At 39.4% G+C, this 20465-nt stretch overlaps 1 protein-coding gene across 10 annotated transcripts in view; it reads right to left on the reverse strand.

The window, feature by feature from the left end:
• LOC114100560 (RNA-binding protein 12) overlaps nt 1-19848 on the reverse strand; it is a 34428-nt gene extending 14580 nt beyond the window's left edge. Inside the window, exons 1-3 of one of the 10 annotated variants that reach the window (XM_071608883.1) lie at nt 19736-19848; nt 14514-14566; nt 6165-11271 (exon numbers count right to left, since the gene is read on the reverse strand). In XM_071608883.1, the coding sequence (XP_071464984.1) occupies nt 8363-11245 (2883 nt within the window). In that variant the 5' untranslated portion in view covers nt 11246-11271; nt 14514-14566; nt 19736-19848 and the 3' untranslated portion in view covers nt 6165-8362. Of the gene's footprint in view, nt 1-6164; nt 11272-14513; nt 14599-19167; nt 19324-19735 lie in introns of those variants that run through there. The other 9 variants (XM_071608882.1, XM_071608885.1, XM_071608884.1 and 6 more) reach the window with 9 other exon arrangements.
• Between the last annotated feature and the right edge of the window lie 617 nt (nt 19849-20465).

Consider the following 20465-nt stretch of genomic DNA (forward strand, 5'->3'; position numbering starts at 1 on the left):
GGATCAAGTTTTGGAAGTGAATCAGGAAATCCTCTATAGGCTCCCGATGGAAGAAACACCACCCACTGAATACTCTTCCCATGATTGAAAAAAAGACTACAAACACCACCATTCCTTTCCTTCTCGGACTCCTCGAGGCATTCTAACCCAAGGATTCTCCAAATTTAAATCGGCAGCCCCATAGGTCACAAACTGAACTAAAAGTATAAAGCTTTACTATAAAATTATATTCTTTACTCAGATGTATGATTCAGGGCCACTAAAACCATGTCAACTAAAATTTTAACCAATAAATTTGGTTTAAATGTACATACTAAGAAGTCTGGCTGCCATACAACATTTGGCAACACTGCAGTTTAACTTCAACATCCCTACAGATTTACCCAAAGTTGAACAAGTCTAACCTGTGCCCAACTCTAGAATCCTAGTTTGAGAATTGGATAAGGAAGGCAAACCAGACTGGGAAGGAATGCGTTGCCTATAAGCAGGCTTGCACTGTTGTGGAGCTGGAGTTTTTCTCTGCCTAGAGGCTCTGAACATGCTTACACTCAGCCTGCACCAGCCTACTCTCCATGACCATGAGCTCAACTATGGACCCTGAGAGGCCTTGCTAACAGATAATGCTTCATTTCTCCATACCATACTTACAGTTGAGGGACTGAAAAAGCTGGAGCAGGGAGGGTCAGTATCTATGACAGAGGACTATGCTGGTAGCTTCCATATCCCGCCCTGGTCTGAAGTCAGGAAGAGACAGGGAATAGGCTGCATCTGTGAAGCCATGCAGGCATCTATGAAAATTCTGTTCACCCCCATTATCAATGAGACCTTGGGCAAGTTACTTTCCTGATTTCCCTATAAAGTTGGGGTAATAATGTCAAATTTATATGGCTATTGGGACAAATAAGTAAGGCTAACTCTGGGAAACACTCCCTTCATTGCTCATAAAAGGGAAAATGCATCTTTGAGTCCTTGTGCTGTTATCATTAACTCCTTGTTGATTCGTGCGATAGCTAAGAGCAATGCCTCTGCTATACCTGATCCAGAAAACCTAACTAGCAGCCTCTTAAGGGAAAATGAAAACACTTAAACTCTGAAGTTCTCAAGATGCAGTGTGGGACTGCTCCCACACAAGAAGTAGTAGAGCAGCATCCAGACAAAAACTTGAGTTCACCCCTAATCTAAGGTCCAAACCCACTACAGATTTCCAAAAGAGAATAGCTGGGGTTGCAGAAGCTTAAAATTGGAGAGGACATCATCTAGTTGAATCCCATTTCATAGAAGAGACAGAGGCCACAGGAGGAAAATTATATTTCCCGGGTCACTATAACTGACAGAACCACAACCTGATTTTCCTTCAAAGTGTGTTTTCTCTGTCCAGCCATTTTAGCAACAGCTCACATCTTGTAATCCAGCCCAATCTAAAGCCCACCTGTCCACTGAGAGTAGTAAGGTTCATGTGGCCTCTCCCATGACCTTCAATAACTAGCCTTGCACACAGATGGGAAAGAATTATGTATCCATCACACTCTCCCTGTTTAACCACTGGGGCAGGAATGCCGGAACTGCTGGACTCCACATTCTCAGGACTTCATCAAAGGAATGCATCTTAAACAGCAACCATAAATAGTGCAAACAAGGTAGAATTCACCTTAGAAAAATGTGATCTATATGAAAATTTTCAAAGAATATTTACAGTGTAGTCAATTCTGCCCCATCATGCCCTGCTAGAATTTACTTTCTGTGGGGCATCTGATGCAATAGAAAGACCACCTTCCTGACCATCTCCTATGTGCAGAGACTTATGGCCCAGAGGGGCTGGGTGAAAAGCAGATCAGATTCCATAGAAAAGTAACCTATTATTTGTAATGCAAATCTTCCTACTCTTCATTGGAATATTTCATTTGGGATATTTGGGAGAACTTAAGGTGAGTTGTTTCCAAAATTTGCTTGCTTGGGAAGTAAAGGTGAGATTTCAATAGGGAAATCATACTGCAGCCACAGGCTGGTTTACATTTCCTCTTGTCTGAACATCATTCAGCAACTATTCAGGAAAGCCTTTACCCAACTCCTCTGGTACACGAGGTGCCTGGTACAAATACAATAAAGCACTTTCATGTGTATCTGAAGACTCTACACTTACTTTGCTTTCTTTTCCATGTGCTAGGTACAGAACATCCCTCAAAAGTTGTTAGTATAGGTTATAGCTATAGCTACCATGTATATTCAGGTTGAACCGTCTTAAAAGCATGAAGGTAATAGATGTTTCCAATTTCAACAGCCCCAGAAGCAAAGCATTATCTATTTCAGGACAGCAGTTGTATTAATCCTTCAACCAGTTTAGCCAGATTTATAGCAGAGGGGCTCTTCTGGTCAGATGGCAGAGGGAGCTATGTATGAAGTATGTGCCATCTTTCCACCCCCATTGCAACCCAATATGTGGAGGAGTGTAGCAGTGGGTGGCATAATTCATTTCAAAGTGGAACCAAAGATATATGAGGAAATCAGCAGCAGTGCCAGCTGATATGATTTAAGACCCTTTAAAAACAGCTGAATTTCTTCACCCTTCTTAAAGCTTTCCCACTTCTTGAGGACTAACAGGTGATTTGTGGTAGAATAATGTAACTGTTACCGTTTGATATGAAGCACAAATGTGTATGAAAAAGCCTTATTCACTAATCAAGAGCTAAGTGAATGATCTCTAATCTCTACCACCTCTACCCATTAGGAGGATAGGGTTACCAAGAGAGCAGCAAGGGATCTTCAGTCCAAGTGAGACCCATAGTCCTTGTTACCATAAGATTTACTATATAAGCAGGCAAAGCAGAACACTGGTGGCAGCAGAATGGAAAGGGACTGAAACACCAAGGGATAACCTATGTAGGTATAGCTTAGTTCATTACTGGGACAAGTTAAACCAATACAATATCTTTGACTCTTCATTTATGTTCTTGTATCATTGATACATTTCCCCCAGTCACTATATCTCATTCTCTTAACATGAAATGGTTAGCAATCAATTAATCAAGAAAATGACTTGAGGGCTGGGTTCATGGCTCAGTGGTAAAGCGCTTGCCTAGGATGTGTGAGGCACTGGGATCGATTCTCAGCACCGCCTATCAATAAATAAAGGAAAGGTCCACCAACAATAAAATTAAAAAAAAAAAAAGACTTGAAACTTTTTACTAAGGTTAGAGTCCATGTTGGACAACTGGGGTTCCATTTCCAATGCTCTGCTGTGCCATTTGTCACTTTTCTACCACTGCCAGCTGAGTCTCTTACATTTTCACTAGCGGGAGGTCCCTGAGGCAGAGTTTAAGGGATATAGTTAATAAGATTTCCCCATCACAATATGCTGCCCTACTGTGCTGCTTTAGGGTTGGAATGTTTATATCAGGTGGCTTTTTTCTCCTTCTGGACTCTTCAGTAGTTGAGCAATGATGTAGAAAAGCATGCCACCTTGGTTTGCTGGTTACTAGTTATGTTGACCCAGAAAAGGAGCCATATTCTAGGATGCTATTGAGACTCTTGGACAAAGTAGCTCAAAGCACCAAGAATAAACCCAGGAACGGCACAAAAAGAATTAATGTTTACCTGAGCAGGCACCAATAGGAGATGAACTTGCTTATGTTGTTGAACAGGTTTTTCTCAGAAAAAGTCACCTTAGCATCAGAAGATTAATTGCGTGACTATCAGAGTACAATCTTTTCAAAACACTTTACATTAAGTCTTTGTGTTCCATCAGATTTTACACTAAAAAGATGAAACTGTAATCAAGCAATTTTTTAAAATAAAAAAGCAGAGCCATAGTTTGATTCTACCATATCCCACAAAAGCTCTACTTTTGGGAAAACAGTCAATAGATGTACATAATTAATAAACTCTTGCTGTAAAATACTGGAAAGCAGAAACAATGATTTACAGAAGTGATCAACAAGAAAAACAATCATTATCAGAGTCCACACCTTTCAGGTGGTAAAGGCCATGCTAGGTATCTGTGGGCAGTTGATTTCACTCAGTCATTTTTCAAATTCCTGGACAACCTTGATTATTTATAAAAGGCTCATGGTGGCATGTGCCTGTTGTCCCAGTTATTTGGGAGGCTGAGGCAGGAGTTTGTGTGAACCCAGGAGTTCAAGGCCAGCCTGGGCAGACTACATCCCAAAAAAAGAAAATGAAGGAAGGGGAAAAAAAGTAAAATGGCTCAGTTACTACCTGGAATTATGTATGTTAGTCTAAATACCTCTAAAGTGAGCTGGTTATTCTAATTCAAATACAGAATAAACTATAGCAATAATTACACTTTTCAAGAGCTTTCGTTATAAGAGCCCACTAGATCCAGCAACTGTAATCCAGACTTTAAAAAAAAAAAAGAATTCTGTGGAGTTTATGAAAACTCATTCACTATTTTTTTTAGGAGTTGAATAAGTGTGGAAGGGACTAAAACCAGAGCATCAACGTCAGAAAGCAGCAATATTTGTGATTCCTCTCCTTTCTTCCCCACCTCAAATACCTCATACAGCAATCCAAAAAGAGAGAAAAAGCTGTAGAGGTGTGTGAAAATTATAATCTATTTTGAAGATTTCTCTTCTCTTTTCCTACTGTAATCAATTTTTTAAAATGGTAATTCACAGACCCTTTAAGACTCCTGTGAAAAAGAAGAATCTGGTATCTGTTCTTTCCAAGTCCACATAATGAAGTAGTTCACTAGCAAACACACACAGTAAATTAAAATTCTGAAAAGGTGGATATCACAGATTTGACCTAGTATCAAGACTCCTCCCTGCCGTTCCAGGCATCCTCTTCTTTCCAAACTTCAGCATTAGCAGACAAGTAAAAGCAACAATTGTTACCTCCTCCAAGATCACCAAAATTCACCTTTCCAAAGGCACAAAATATTTTCAGGAAGTTTAAAAAACTGATGTTAAAATAGCTCAGTACTTTTGTGCAGTTAAAGCATTAAAAGCATCAGCCTGTTTTTATTTTGTGACAAGTTTATTGAACAGTATTCAGATTTCATCTTTATAAACAAAAGAAAATCTGCTGAATGATGCCAAGGCAGTATTTGCTGGCAATGCTGGGCACATATGGTCTATGAGCCGTTTTACTGTGTGTAGTTTCTAAAGTTTGGATTACTAATAGAACTGCCAGTAAAACAATTTAAGTGTGGCAAATTTTCTGAAGGTGGGAAATAATTTTTAAAGCAATCACTGCCAGAAATTCTCTCCAAGAGGTTTAACTACCAGCGACTTTTACATTTCTTGTTTTTTTAAGTGTTCTCAAAATTAAGTGAATTTTCTTTTTACACACTTGACCCACACCTGTGCAGAATCATAGAATCCAGAAAAATGGAGTGAGTTTAAGTCATGCTTCCTCATTTTTATGCTAGGTGACTCTTTCTACCTAAAAAGTACATGTTTGATTACTTCCGTACAGTCCCAGATTTTCATCTGGTGAGTTAAGACTGACCTTAACTATATTAAATATTATTACTATTTGAAATTCTGAATAACAAGTTTTCTAATTGAATTTTCATTGTCAATGTTTTGACAACTTGGAATACAGAGTCAGGAACTACATTTCACTTAACACTGTGTTGCATTAAAAAACAAAAACAAAAACCAGCCACTAATAATTGTATATCCAAGCTACAGTGTAAAAACAGAACATACCTCTAAATTAGGCTTGTAAACTAAATCTTTCACTAAACTTCAGAAAAGTTACAAATTTGCTTATTTATAAAATACATTTTTCGTAGTTTCTCTAATCCTTTAAACCCAAAGAAAAATGAACAATAAAAACTCAGTAGGAGGAAAAAAAAATTAAACCTAATGGAAAAGATGCTCTTCCATTAATGTCAAAGTCACCGAACACAGACAATAAAATTTACACATAAAAATTGAGAATACCATGATAGTGTTTACAAATGCACACAACTTTGAGCAAAACTTTACAATCCTTCATACCATACAAAGCAAATAAGAAAATAATATAAATTCAATTCTACACCAAACCTAGTTCTTAGGAGAAAATTTGTAAGAAGAGATGTATGGATAGTTTCACAGAAGATTTTCAAGAATTTTTCAAACCTGAAACTCCAAAGCCCAGAAGATAAACAGTATGCTTAGCAGTTAGCACTATGTTAATAAGTCTCAGATACACAAAAATCAAGTTCCAAGACAGCAAAGCATTTAATTACATTTCACAACAAGCACTGTTGTGGCTCAACGAAATATGAAACATAGTTCTCTCCAATTGCTACACAAACCACTATTAAATTTATTTAATTTGATGAACAATGAAATCAAATTCTCCTTTTCAGCATTTACCTAAGATGTAGAAATAACAAAGTAGGTGCAATAAAGTGTATGAAATATTTAATAAGAATGTACGAGCACATTTAACCAAAATAAATTGTGAAAAAAGGACTTTCATCTTCAAACAACCCATTTTTTTTTTCTAAAATGAAAATAGTCAGCTTTCCAACGGGGAAAATAATCTGTGGTTGAAACAAGACTCCCAAGCAGCACTGAAGTTTTTCCCATTGTCTTTGGAATGAGAAAAGATTACTTAACAGCTTAAATTGAACAGCATAAACAAATATTATATTGCTTTTTAAGTTGAGGAAGCAGTATCTAGTGATCTATCATATCAAATTTGTGTTTGTGAATTATCAAAAAGACCCACAACACAGCCAACTCTTCTTTGAGTTTGAACAATCCTTTCCCTAAAACAAAATTCCTGTACTGTCATCCTCTGATTGTACACAATCTTCACAAGTGAAACTGTTGCTACTCTAAATTAAGGGCGACGCTTTATTTCAGTGTTCTACTGATTTGCAACACCAAAAAGGCACTACATAATTTTTAATAGGATATACTTCTTTTAAAGGTCAGATCTCTATAAGTACATTGATTTGTAGGAAACGTTGGAGATGTTTTAAACCAAGGCAAGAGAGCAATGTAAAAGATAAAAATTTGTTTTTCATGATAATTCTCCAATCTTCCATTCTGTACATTAACAATATAATGTGACATATCTTTAGAGAATTTAAACTAAGGGGGGGAAAAAGCCCTAAATAGAGGCTATGTGGCAGTGAGCAGGACATTGCAAGATAAATATTTTTATGACTAGGACACGTACCAACCAGAAGCTATGTGTCCTGAATGCCCAAGAAACGAATATAAAAGGGCAAGGAGTCTTAATTTGCTCCTCTCTGGCAGCTAAACTTTTACTCTGCATAAAGAATTTTTGAGAACAAGGCTCCTGATTAAATAACTATACCAAAAAGCCTCTAAATTAACAGGATTAAACACACATAAACCTCTGGACCAGCTAATGAATCTTTTATTCTATAATGGTATTGCTAACAATTTCAACTTCAGTTTTAAAAGACTAGATTAATATAATGCTCTTTCTAATGAATAGATCCCTCTTTGTATGCTTTCAGGCAAAAAATTTCACTGAAGTTGGGACAAAAGGGAATTGCTAGAACAATCATCTTAAACACTGGTTACTAAAAGTATTTTCTGGTTTCAATGCCACCCAAACCACATAAACAATTTTTAAACTTACTAAACTAAAACTTGGCGGTTAAACCAAAAAGGCTCTGGTAGGTAGAGGACTCCATAGTTTATTTTTATGGCAAAAGTCTTATTTCACACAGTTTTAAGTGTGTCATTAGAAATCAAAAGTTCAGGGTTATAGCACAAACCAATTGTGGAGTTTCATATTTAAAGAAAAAACCCAACAAAACAGTTCTGCTCATTTACAAATGAGTCAATTAGGCAAGCAAAGCAGCAACGTCTGAAGCAGGACTGTCCATACAGCAAGAATCCTCAAAGAAGCAATAAAGGTACATACAATGAATCTGTATACAGAGATTTTATTCAATTTTAAAAGAAAATGAAGACTTTAGACAAAGCTTTGACCCTATAACAAAGCACATCTGTCCAGCTTTAAACCAAATTCCAAGAGTAGCCAACTTCTATATTTTAGTAGCTGGCAGGAGCACCCTCAATGAGCTCTACTGACATTGCTATTTTCTTCATCCCATATATTATGAAACAAAACCAATCTAGACTCCTTGATAAACTTTATGTGGTCATTGAGTTTTTACAAATGGTTTCTCTAATAGTATGCCAAAATCATTTGTGTTCTCTCCAGATAACTTTACTGTAACATACAGCAATGTTCATCCTGGTAGTGAGCTGTAAACAGTCAACCAATGCTTTTGTTATGGAAACCAATCTATATGCAATTGAAACAATCCACAGGTTCTAACCTGAAAATACTAGGAAAACAATCTGGATGCATTGAACACAGCAATATGAAGATCTACCCTATAAAGAACTGATGTGAATGGCTATCCTAATACAAGTTTTACTTTTCTTGAGCCTATAGGCCTGTCATTTAAGTCAATGACAGCAGCTGTGGCTTCGTCTCGAGATTCAAAGGCCACCATGGCTTCACCCGTGGGCATACCTTTTTCGTTGTATTTTAAGCACACTGAGCCTGGGATTACTTGATAGCCATAAAAGAAATCTAAAATCTCATCAATAGACACAGTGAAGGGCATGTTCTGCACTTTAATTACTGTAGGTCCTGGTTTCCCAGAACTAGATCCAAAGCCAGGTGGACCACCAATATGGATTGGGCCAGGGCCAGGGCCAAAGGCTGGCGGTCCACTCAAATGCCCAGGGGCACTTCCAAGACCAGGAGGGCCACTTCCAAAGCCAGGGGGGCCACCTAAGCTACCAGGACCATTTCCAAAATTCTGAGGGGCCCCTCCAAATCCCGATGGCCCACTTAAAGTATTCGGTCCACCTCCAAAACCAGGAACTTCCAATCCTAGACCAGGCAAACCACTGTTTCCAACTGAAGGCATACCAGGCCTAGCATCACCAAAGGCCCCTCCTAATCCTGGAGGAGGCAGTGGTGGCCCAAAGGCATTTGATCCACCAAAATTACCAGGGAAATTAAATGGAGGTCCATTGTTGGCCTCCTTTGATCCTACTGTCAGGAAAGCATGTTCTTCACCTCCGGCACTGGGCATTCCTGCACCAGGCATTCCCGCAGCAGGCAGGCCCGCACCAGGCAGTCCTGCAGCGGGCATTCCCGCACCAGGTATGCCCGCAGCAGGCATGCCAGCGCCAGGCATTCCCGCAGCAGGCATTCCTGCAGAAGGCATGCCCGCAGCGGGCATGCCAGCGCCGGGCATGCCCGCAGCAGGCATACCAGCAGTGGGCATGCCTGCAGCAGGCATTCCAGCACTAGGCATTCCTGCACTGGGCATTCCTGGTACTGCAGGATTACCCGGCACAGGCATCTTTAGGCCCTTTTTTCCTTGAGCAGGGGGATTTTTCTCAATCTCCCTCATATCTTCTAGGGTAACTACATGAACAAAGGCTTCTCTCCCATTAAGTTTTTTACGGTGTAAGTGTTCAGACTTACGTGCATCTTCTTCATTTTTAAACTGAACCAATGCCTGTCCTAGACCTTGCCCATTGTTATCAACAAGAACATGTACTGCATTTTCATCCACTGGGATTCCTTCCAGGAACTGCAGAACATCCATCTTGGTAATGCTGAATGGAATATTTGTTATGTGGGCACAGACTTTGGCAGAGTTGACATCCCCCTCTGGATTTAACATCATTTCTCTCTGGTCATAGCTGAAGTTCTGGAGTCTTTTTCGAATCGTATCTATCTTTTCTAGCATACCTTTCTTAGTAATTGGATGAACTTGAATAAAGCGATTGCCCATGTATTGTTTATGACGACACAGAGCAGCCTTATAGTCAGCCTCATTCCTAAACTCTACGAAGCCTTCACCAGTTGCTTTCCCATTGGGTCCATAAGCTATATAAATACTATCTTCCACAATATCCAACTTTTTAAAAAAATCAATGACATGTTTGTTTTCTGCTTCAAATGGCAGCCCTTTCAAGTAAACACAAAAACCAGCCTCATGTGGTGATCTTGACCTTGACCTTTTCTGCCCACTGGGCGATTTTGACCTGGGCAGTGTCTGAGGAGGGGGATGGGTTTGTCCAGAAGGTCCCATACTTTGTTTAAAAGTGATATGTCCTCCAGCAGCTACCCACTGTCTCTCTGTGGCAGGGCTAACTTCCACATAGCGTTGAATCATCAGCATTCTGTTTCGTTTCAAAGCTTCAAATGTATCTTGAGGGGAGAGAAACTTAACCAATCCATTCCCATTATTTCGGCCTACATGATCTTTCAATAAATGCACCGCATCAACACGGAGCCCATGGAAAAATTCTCTGACATCATTTTCCATTGCAGAAAAGGGCATTCCATGAACACTGACATACAGATCATCAGGGTTGATGGGAAGAGGCTTCACGCTGCTTTGAGAGTTCATCTGGATAGGGTTAACAGGATTCAATGGACCCAAAAACATAGGGTTCAGGTTATTGTTCAGATTTATAGGTGCTCCAGAGCCATTCATTCCAGCAGGTAAAGGTGCCACGGGTGGCGGATTCAAGGGTGGCATGCCTGACATGGGTGGCAGTGGGGTCATGGGTGGCACAGAAGGGACTGGTGGAATCGGGGGCACAGGAGGCACAGGGGGCAATGTAGGTACTGGAGGAGGAACTGGTATTGGGGGAATGGATGGCATTGGTGGCAAAGATGGCATTGCTGGGATCGGAGGAATAGGTGGTGGTGGGACTGTGTTCATTGGAGAAGCTGTACTTGGAATGGTCGAGCTGAATGTTGGGCTCCCAAAAGAAGCCCCCATACTTGGAGGAGCAGTTCCTACGCTGGCTGTGGAAAATGTCTGTATGTTTTTGTTGCTTTCATGAACAGAAGTGGTAGCAGTAACTACACTTGGTGAAGGATTATTAAAGTTGGGTACTGTTGTAGGCAAGTTTACCCTGCCACTCATTCCTGAGCTAGGTGGTGGTCCTGATCTACTAGCATTTGCTGGTGGTATATCTAGGTTGGCAGTTTCAAACCGCCTACGACTCAGTTCAATCATATTCTGCATTTCCGTTTTACTACTCAACAATAGTGTTACTTTTGACCCTTTAATTGTACCACCTGTGCGCATCATACCAAGCCTTGCATCTTCATCAGTGGCAAAAACGATGAAAGCCTCACCCAGTTCACCCCCTACAATATGCACGCCCCCATCAGGGATGGTCAATCCAGAGAAGAAGTGGCGAATGTCCATGGTCCCCGCCACAATTGGGAGACCTTGCAAACGGATGACCACAGCCATGCTGCGCGCGCTGAAACCACACACACCTGCAGATGAGAAAAGGCAACGGCCAGGTCAGACTCCTGTTTATCACATGAAGTTTTTAGCTGCAAGAATGACCAACTACCATATTAGGCCCTCGAACAGTCCCTCAGGCTAACACAGGCATCATCTTTTTTTAAATTTAGAGATTCTAAATTTAAATGTTAAACCCAGACAATTTCAATTTCCAAAAGAGATTAATTCTGGAAACAATCAGATGTTCAGTCCTAAGATTTGAAAATTTCAAGAAAAAACAACAGGACAGTACAAAATCACCATAACATCATTCAGACAACTAGCCCTTAAGATTTAAAAGAAATGTGTATATCAAATCAGGAAGCCAAGTTTAACAACAGGTAGGGGAAAAAAATCATACAAAGGACACATTAAATATTTAAAACTATTTAGCATCTTCCCTAGAAACTTCATAATTTCAAAGAATTACCAGAATGTCCTTTTATAGGGTTCCATCTCAAAATCCAAATTAAAAATTGGAATGCTCAAGTCTCAAATGAGAACCAATTTCATTTTTCAAACTAAAACTTAAATCTTTTCTTCAGGGAAGGGAGTGGGGGCACACTGTGGACTGAACCCAGGGCCTCCAAATGCTCTACCACTGAGCTATTTTCCAGCCCTCCTTTTGTTTTTAAATTTTTTATTGTGAGTCAGGGTCTTGCTAAATTGCCCAAGATGGCCTCAAACTTCCAATCCTTATGTTTCAGCATCCTGAATAGTTGGTATCATAGGCATGTGCCCACACACTCAGCTCCTAACACTTTTCAATCTCTCTCTCACACACACACACACACACACACACACACACACACGGAAACCAAAAAAATAAAAACTTGTTATATGCAAGTTTACATTGCCACTCATTCCTGATCTAGGTGGTGGTCCTGATTTACTAGCAATTGCTGGTGGTATATCTAGGTTGGCAGTTTTGAACCTAAAAATAACATTTTTTTTTTGGGGGGGGGGTTTCTGTTTTTATACTAGGGATTGTACCCAGAGGCACTTTACCAAATGAGCCACATCTCCAGTTCTCTTTTTTATTTTAAGACAGGGTCTCACTAAGTTGCTTAGGGGCTCACTAAAGTACTGAAGCTAGCCTTGAACTTGTGATCCTCCCACCACAGCCTCCCAAACTGCTGAGATAACAGAAGAGTACAACTGTGCCCAGCACAATCTGCCTTATAACTTTATTTATAAAGTTAATCTATGTATGGAATTACTTATTATAAACATGGCTAATACATATTAAGAATAAAAAATAAATACTAGGGTGGCCTCAAGCTTGAGATTCTCCTGCCTCAAGCTTCTGAGTAGTTGGGATTCCACGTGTGTGCACATTACCTGGTTTAATTCATCACCTTAAAATGTAGAACTTGGGTGCAGCACCATTCACATTGATGCTTTAATTAAAACTCAGGTCCAATGATTCATTCCCAAATCTACCATTAAAGGGGGAAAAACAAGGTCTTGTTTTCCCCCGACAGGGGAGGGCTGACAATGAAAAGGAATAATTTTTTTCGGTTTTGTCTAGGGTGTGAAGTTTACTCAGTAACTGTTCAGTTTCTTACCCAATATAACTCCTGTGGGATCTCTAGTTACTCATGATCTCCTTAAATAATGTCTATTTCAGTTCTAATGGCTTCTAAGAGCAAATGCAAAGGCAGGCTTTTGTAAACTGACACAAACCATATTTATAAGGCTGAAAAAATATTGATTTGAAATTAATGTGAACAAATCAACTTTTCAATATGAGCCTATTAAACTGGCTCCAAAGCCTCAAGGAAGTTATTAATTATTCGTGGTTTTATTACTTCTCAAACAAGGGCATTAAAAGGTCTCCTGTTATAAGGTTTAAGAAACATTCTAGAAAGGAGTTCTTCCATGTCAAGTATTACATGAATACTAATATAATGTAATCAAATCTATAACTATATCTCAATATTCTGACTGCTGCATACAAGGAGAAATAAACTGAATGCAGTGGTATACACTCATAACCCCAGCTACTCAGGAGGCTGAGGCACGAAAACCAGCCTGGGCAAATGGCCAAGATCTCCATCTCTAAAAGGAGGATAAAAAGAGAAATATATTACTTTACTTTGATGGTTTTCTAACACACTTATATACAAAAATAAAAGTGTTGTTTTTGTTGTTGTTTGTTTTTGGCAGTACTAGAGATTAAACCCAAGGCCTTGCATGCACATTCTAGGCAAGTGCTCTACCTACCACTAAGCTACATCCCAGTCCAAAATAAAAGTTATTTTAAAATTTAATCCAGAAAGATGGACTGGCAAACAGAAAATGCTCTTCATGAGATCATCATAAAGCACTACAAATTTGGGGAAGATGGGCAAAGTTTTTCATTTATTTACAAGAGTCAAGAAGAAAAATTAACACTAAAAAAAATTATGCCAACAAACTTTCAGACAATAAAATGGGAACTTGATATGGCCTCAAGTACACAAAAATTAAACACAACGCAAAATGACACACTCATTAAGTCTTTAAACCATTTTCTGCTGAGAAGAGATTTACTGAAAGGCTACACAAGGTTACAATGAAAACATGCTCATCTGCCTCAGATTACAAGCAGGAAAGGGGCTGAGGATTAAATCGAAGAGCACAAGATTTATTCATAAAGACACCTGAAGAGGAAAACAATTTTTAGGTTCTGAAAAATATGAGTTATCATCTGTTGTTCTGCTATTAATAAGCATCTGTTTGATAAGTCATTTCAACCTATCTTGAGTCTAGCTTAGTTAACAAAAAAGTTATATTAAATTTGCTAAGTTTCCATCTAAAACCTAAAATTTGTACTCTAAAACATAACTCACTGTCTATACCTATACCTCCAGGGACTATATATATACATACATATATATATATATATATATATATATATATATATATATATATATACATACACATACACATACCCATACCAATAACAAGCACCTGTATTTGTAGGTCATCTAGAAAGCTACTAAGGGGGTAAAGTTACTTACTACCTAACAACAAAGAATGTAGCAGGAGAAATGCATCCAGGTAAAACTGGCCCTCAAAGGAAGCAAAACTACTCAAGGTACCCATTTACCCCAACCCCAACCCTCAAATAAATTTGTAAACACACACATACAACAATTTCACCACTACACATATTTTTATGTTTTGTTAACAAAGTATCTCATTTTATTTTTGTATTAAAACAAACCCTGTATTCAAAGTCTCTTACCTGATTAAACAAGAGATGTATTTTCTTAACAAGAAGTAGAGGCCAAGTCAATCCTGTGGGCAACCAATTAAAACCAACTTTTAGACTGCAATAGAGAATAAACGGAGGCAAAAATCAATGCAGGAAACACAAAACAACACGCACAGGCCACACTGAACTGTATATTAAGGCAGCCAGTCTGAAACCACCGGAGAACTTCATTGGAATGCACATGGGGAAAGGGGGGGGAAAGCAGATACCAAATTCCCACATACACTTTTAATTGTACTGCTTTTCAAGCATAGAAGTCTCTCAAAATATCTATATATTTATATGTCTCACAAACATGTCATGAATTAGCCCAAGAATGAATCAACAGAAACAAAGCTCAGCTTCACAACTGGTAATGATTTTATCACTTGGTGGCAGAACAAGTCCAACCTCTACCTATTTCCCTATATTCCCACAAACTTTGGATGAAAAAGCACCAAGTTCACACAATAATAATTCCTTGGCAAAATAAGTTGTCAACTCAAGGGTATTCATGGAAATTATTGCAACTACTCTTTCAATATAATTTCCTTTGCATCAAAATATCAAAGATCACAAAACATAATGAAAGTTTTGGCTACGATGACCAGTTCCACTGGGGCTCAACATATTCAGGAAAAATACTTTTTTCTCATAACACAACAGTTCCAAAAATCTTGTTTTAAAAATTCCCTAACAATGTCTGACATACTAAGAAACAGATCACTCATCTTTCACTAGAATTTATTCCAAAATGGTACAAAGTTATGTTCACAAGCAACATACATGACCAAATGACAATTACATTCAAAAGGTCACAGTGTGGGTGGGGGGAGTACTGGGGAATCAACCCAGGGGTGCTCTACCAACTGAGCTATATCCTGAGACCTTTCTAGTTTTTGAAACAGGATCTCCCTAAACTGTAAGGCTGGCCTCAACCTCCCAAGAGACTGGGATTATTATAGACTGTGACAATGCATCTGGTTCAAAAGGTCTTTTTTTTTTTTTAATTCAGAAGAGGAGAAGAAAAAGATTGCTGCTGTTCAGTATTAAGATCATCAATAGATTGATAAATGATGCTCATTTTTAAAATTTGTTCTAATTAGTTATGACAGTAGAATGACTTTCATTTTTTAATATCTTTCAAGGTTAAGCTATCACTAGTGAGCTTAATATTCATCACCAGAAAGTAAAACCAACTTTAAAAATCCCAAGTGTTATTCCAAACTTGTCTAAAGGACAAGTTAAATGTCTTTGAGTCAACTACTCAAATTGTAGAACAGTTTTGCCAAAAATTATGCAAATGTTATAAACACTTTCAAAAGCCCAGAGCATTGTATTAATCTTTGACATTGTACAAATCTATTCTAATTAAGTCTAAAGGGTTTTAAGGCTCTTCATCTGAAAGCCATATCTAACAATTTATTTAAGGTTCACAAAGAGAAATACGACGGAAAAAAGCAGCTTCAAATAAAGTTATAAAGAAGGGCATGAAATTACTGCAATATTTGTTTCTAAAAGGCGTCCACCCTAGCAGCTATAGAAGCAGGGTAATTTTCTAGTTAAGTTACTTGTGAAAAACATTTGATCCCTACTGGAGATTCTAATTCAAAAAGTCTCAATACAATGGAAGCAGATTCCTCAGCCTCTTTCCTTCTAGAACCAAGAAGGCATCTGGAGGACAAATCCAGATCATCTACTCAAGCCCAAAGGAACTTATAAGATCTACACAAAAATTTCTAAAGACTGTTCGAAATTATTTTATTAGGAAAAAAAATTCTCATTCCACAAAGAAAGGTTGAAAACCCAGCTGAATTTGACAAATGCCTCATTTAAGTTGTGTTCAATTTAAAAATACAAAAATCAATCCACATATAAATTTGTGATTCTCTTCTATTTCAGCAAAGAGAAACCCCCATTCCATCCCAAGCCAAAGTATGCAGGAAGTCAAGGTGAAAGGAAAGAAGGTTCTGAGAACTGAAGTATTTTTGTTTCAAAACCATACTTTGTAAAGATCACAATAATTTAACGTGGTATCACTGTTTTTCAGGAACCTGCTCATTCCTATAAGCTAATGTCAGTTAGCAATCTAATGCAGGATTCTAAATTGAAAAATTCATCCCACTCACTTTAAGCTCTCGTGACTTTAAAAGGACAAGAGAAACAATTCTATGCAACACCCCCCCTAAAAATATGTATTTTACTTATACAAAGACTAGAAGCATAGGCAAAAAGAAAACGGGCCTGGTTTACCAATAATCCACTAATACATTTCAGAAGATCTAAAACAAGCAAGTTTGCTCTAGTATACTTTCCATTTTATACAACACAGACATTAACGCAGCACGACAATTACCTGATTTATACATAAATTACAAATATCTGCTATAAAAATTTAGCATATTATGACAAGATTTTCTGATTTACTAGTTATTCTAATCACTTGGAGTTTCAGGATAAAATGATAAACCTCTTTATCAAGTCTAGACACAAACTAGAACTTGACCATCTACACTCTTCATCTTGTAATAAACACTCAGAAGTGAATATTTACTTTGTTCAGTTAATCTAGGTACTTCATTCAGATCTAAAAGAAACAACACTAATAACAAAAAAACACAGCAACACCTCATTTCACATCAGAGATGAGCAGCAGAAAATCGATTACAATAGGCACACTATAAAGAGTATAATCATAATCACATTATGGAAAGCATTATGAAACTACCACAGCTTCATCCACTTGATTTTATCCCCATCACCAAATGGAGTACATTTAAGATTATGGAATCATTCGTAATGAAAAAATTCTTCTGACACTGATGAAGATGTATTCACTTTATAATACATTGATCAATTTTCCCATTAACTTCCCATTCAGTACTCAAAGGCAGCAAGACTTTAATATTGTTATTTTTGATCCCCCCCAAAAGTCCAAAAATGTTCATTTTCTTACTTCTTTTACACTTCAAAGTAAAAATATTCCTAACCTAACCTACCACATTCACCCTCACTGTGGTTTAGGACTGAAAAGCTGGCTTTAAACCAAAACTCTGCAAACCAAAGGGTACATAGAGGGTGGTCTGACAAAACTACACAGTTAAAATTATTATTCTGTTCAGTTGACCTAAATATTTAACAAATATCCGTGAATATTTATTAAGCACTTGTGAGCCAGGCATCAGACATAAAACTTGACAACATTCTCCATGTTTTAGGGAGATAGCTAAAAGCATCGTTTGTGCAGCCAATTACTGATACTTAGTTCTTCCTACACCTACAAAAGAAAACAACCAAACTGAATAATGAAGTGACCCTCTACAAAATGGAATAAAAGCAATACCAATATTGTCACTGGACTCCAGCAACCGGTACACATTGATCTAAATTGTACCAACAACCCCCAAATTCTCATTATGCTGTCGACCAAAATATTTGACATATCAAAGTGAAAAAAGTCTAAAGTGTACTGTAAGAGCACATTATAAGTAACTACCACAATGGTTTCTAAAGCTTTGTATTTTTCACCTACTGGATTTGAATATAAGAAAAATTGAAATTATACATTACAATCATAAACAATGTAACCAACATTTAATCCAACATAAGAAAGTGACATAAAAATGTATTCCCTGTTTTGGTAAACTGCCAAATCATTCATACTAAGCAGATCGTGAACTGTTATATAAGCATACCAAACATTTCATTTCCTTCAAAAAACAATCACCATAGATTTATGTGAATCACCTGTAACAGTTTTTCCAAACTTTTTATTCTTACAAAAATGCACAAACACAAAACTTTCCACCAAATCCAAAAATCTCCATTCCATCAAAACTACCAATTTCAAAACCAAGTACAACCTACATGTCTAGACTTGCAGGATTTTTTTCCAAACGACAAATGCTCTGAAATACATTAACAACACTACTTAACAAGGTCCCAGGCAATTCTTGTTGCTAAGACTGAATTTTCCAAAAATTACACCATTTGAAACCATGCGGGCAAGAAGCTCTAAGATAAACACTCCATTCACAAACCTCTCCCTTCCACAAGCCTTCAGTTGCCACATCCCCCCCACCCACTCCCGAAGGTTATTTTGATTGGCATCATCCTAATCTTGAATGATACAAAATGGCTCCTGCCAGGTTCCCCCATTTACATTCGGTCTTCTCTGGGGACACAGGCGCCAAGCCGAGTTTTAAGGCCAGAAACCACTCCAACCACAGCCTGCAATTCTCAATATACACTACCTAGTTGAATTAATGTTTAGCATTGAATAATCCTAAGTAGCCCACACTATAATTCCTCATATTTTTCACCATAAAGCACACACGGGAGACAAAGTCTATGCAAACCCGCTGCTCTAAGTCCAACCCCGACACTAACCTGTAGATCTTCAAAGGCCCTCCCACCCATTTCACGTGGCTGCAAAGTAGCGCCGCCAAGCTTCAGAGTAACTCAATTAACTGTCCATCGAAAGCATCCACCCTCCACATCTTAACAGGACCTTTTCCTTCATAGTGCCAGAGATTCCCCTCCCAAGGAGCAGTAAAGGTGCTGCTTACAACACTAGCTTTCTACACACGCTAGAGTAAGCCCCTCCTTAGCTCTGGGCCTTGAAAGCACTTCATTATAAGCCCACCTTCAAGCCAGGAAGGCGGCGAGTGCTGAGACTTAACTTCCTGGACTCACAGGAGTGAGCTTCCTCCTCCCTGGTGTGTCCCGACTGTAGTCCCCTTTTGTTGGAAGGCCACAAAGGCCTTCTTTACACTTCAGTTACAAATAATGTCCTCACTACGATCACCTCTCCACTTGGGCAGCGGTGTTGTTATAACCTCTGCTCTATTTGGAGGCAAAGGGAGTCTTCCCCATGCGGGATGTAGGTGTATTTTCACTGCAGTCCCCGTTAGTTCACAGGCCTCCGAGGTACCCAGCTCTGGCTGCCTCCTCTCAGACCACCGAAGGGTTCTCGCTATAGCTTCGTCCCCACTTCGATACGCAGGCTCATCCTTTCTCGCGCCATCCTCGCGTCCGCGCAGGCCGCAGAGACTTAAAGTGAGCCCCAGGAACCCCGCAGGCCAGCCCCAACCCTTTGTGTGGGGCGCTCGCTGCGGCGGGCTCAGAGGCCTCCGAAGGCCCCGCCCCGGGCCATCAAGGGGCGGCTCGAGCCCCGCACAGCCCCGCCCGTTTCGGGGCTGTGGGAGTCTTACCGGGGAGAACTTGCGCGGCACCAGAACCCAGACCCGAGTTACCCCCCGCGCGAGTGCCTCCGCCCCGCGGCCGACAGCCCCAGCCCGAACGGCTTCCCGGAGCCCACCGCAGCCACCACCTCCTACGCCGCTTCACAAAATGGCCGCCGGCCCGCTCAGCGGCTCCGCGTTCCAGGAGGGGGCGGGACGAGATGGTGACGTTGTGGGGCAGGACTGCGCAGGCGTGCTGAGGTTCTCAGGCGAGCTCCCGGAAGTTGCGGGTGTCGGTGGAGAAGACTTTCGTTTAGTGTTTACAATCTTAGCTCCCAAGCCAGACCTGAGGCAAGCTACCAGTTGGGTGGTATGTAGGAGGTATGTAGGAGGACAAAAGAAGACCTTAGATACAAAATAAGACCTCTCCATCCCAGGGATTCTGCTTTTTCAGATCCCCTTCTTCCTCCAGGGGCAAGTCTTCTCTGCTATCCTTTAATAAAGCCTTTTACTTTCCACTCTACATTTGTCTCTGCGTGCTTCTCTGGTGTTATACTTCAGAAATCTGGAAGCAAGGACTCATCAGGATAACCATCGGTATCACTTGTATCCTTTACAACCTCCTTCCACCCCCACCGGTACCCAGTATTCAGGATCAAACACAGGCCCTTGCCTGCACTAGTCAAGTGCTCTACCACTGAGCTACATTTCCAGCCCCCATACACTGTATCTTGTTGAATATTTCTGTGATTTAACTTTG

This window comes from Marmota flaviventris, chromosome 2 (assembly GCF_047511675.1).
Source record: "Marmota flaviventris isolate mMarFla1 chromosome 2, mMarFla1.hap1, whole genome shotgun sequence".
Lineage (NCBI taxonomy): Eukaryota > Metazoa > Chordata > Mammalia > Rodentia > Sciuridae > Marmota > Marmota flaviventris.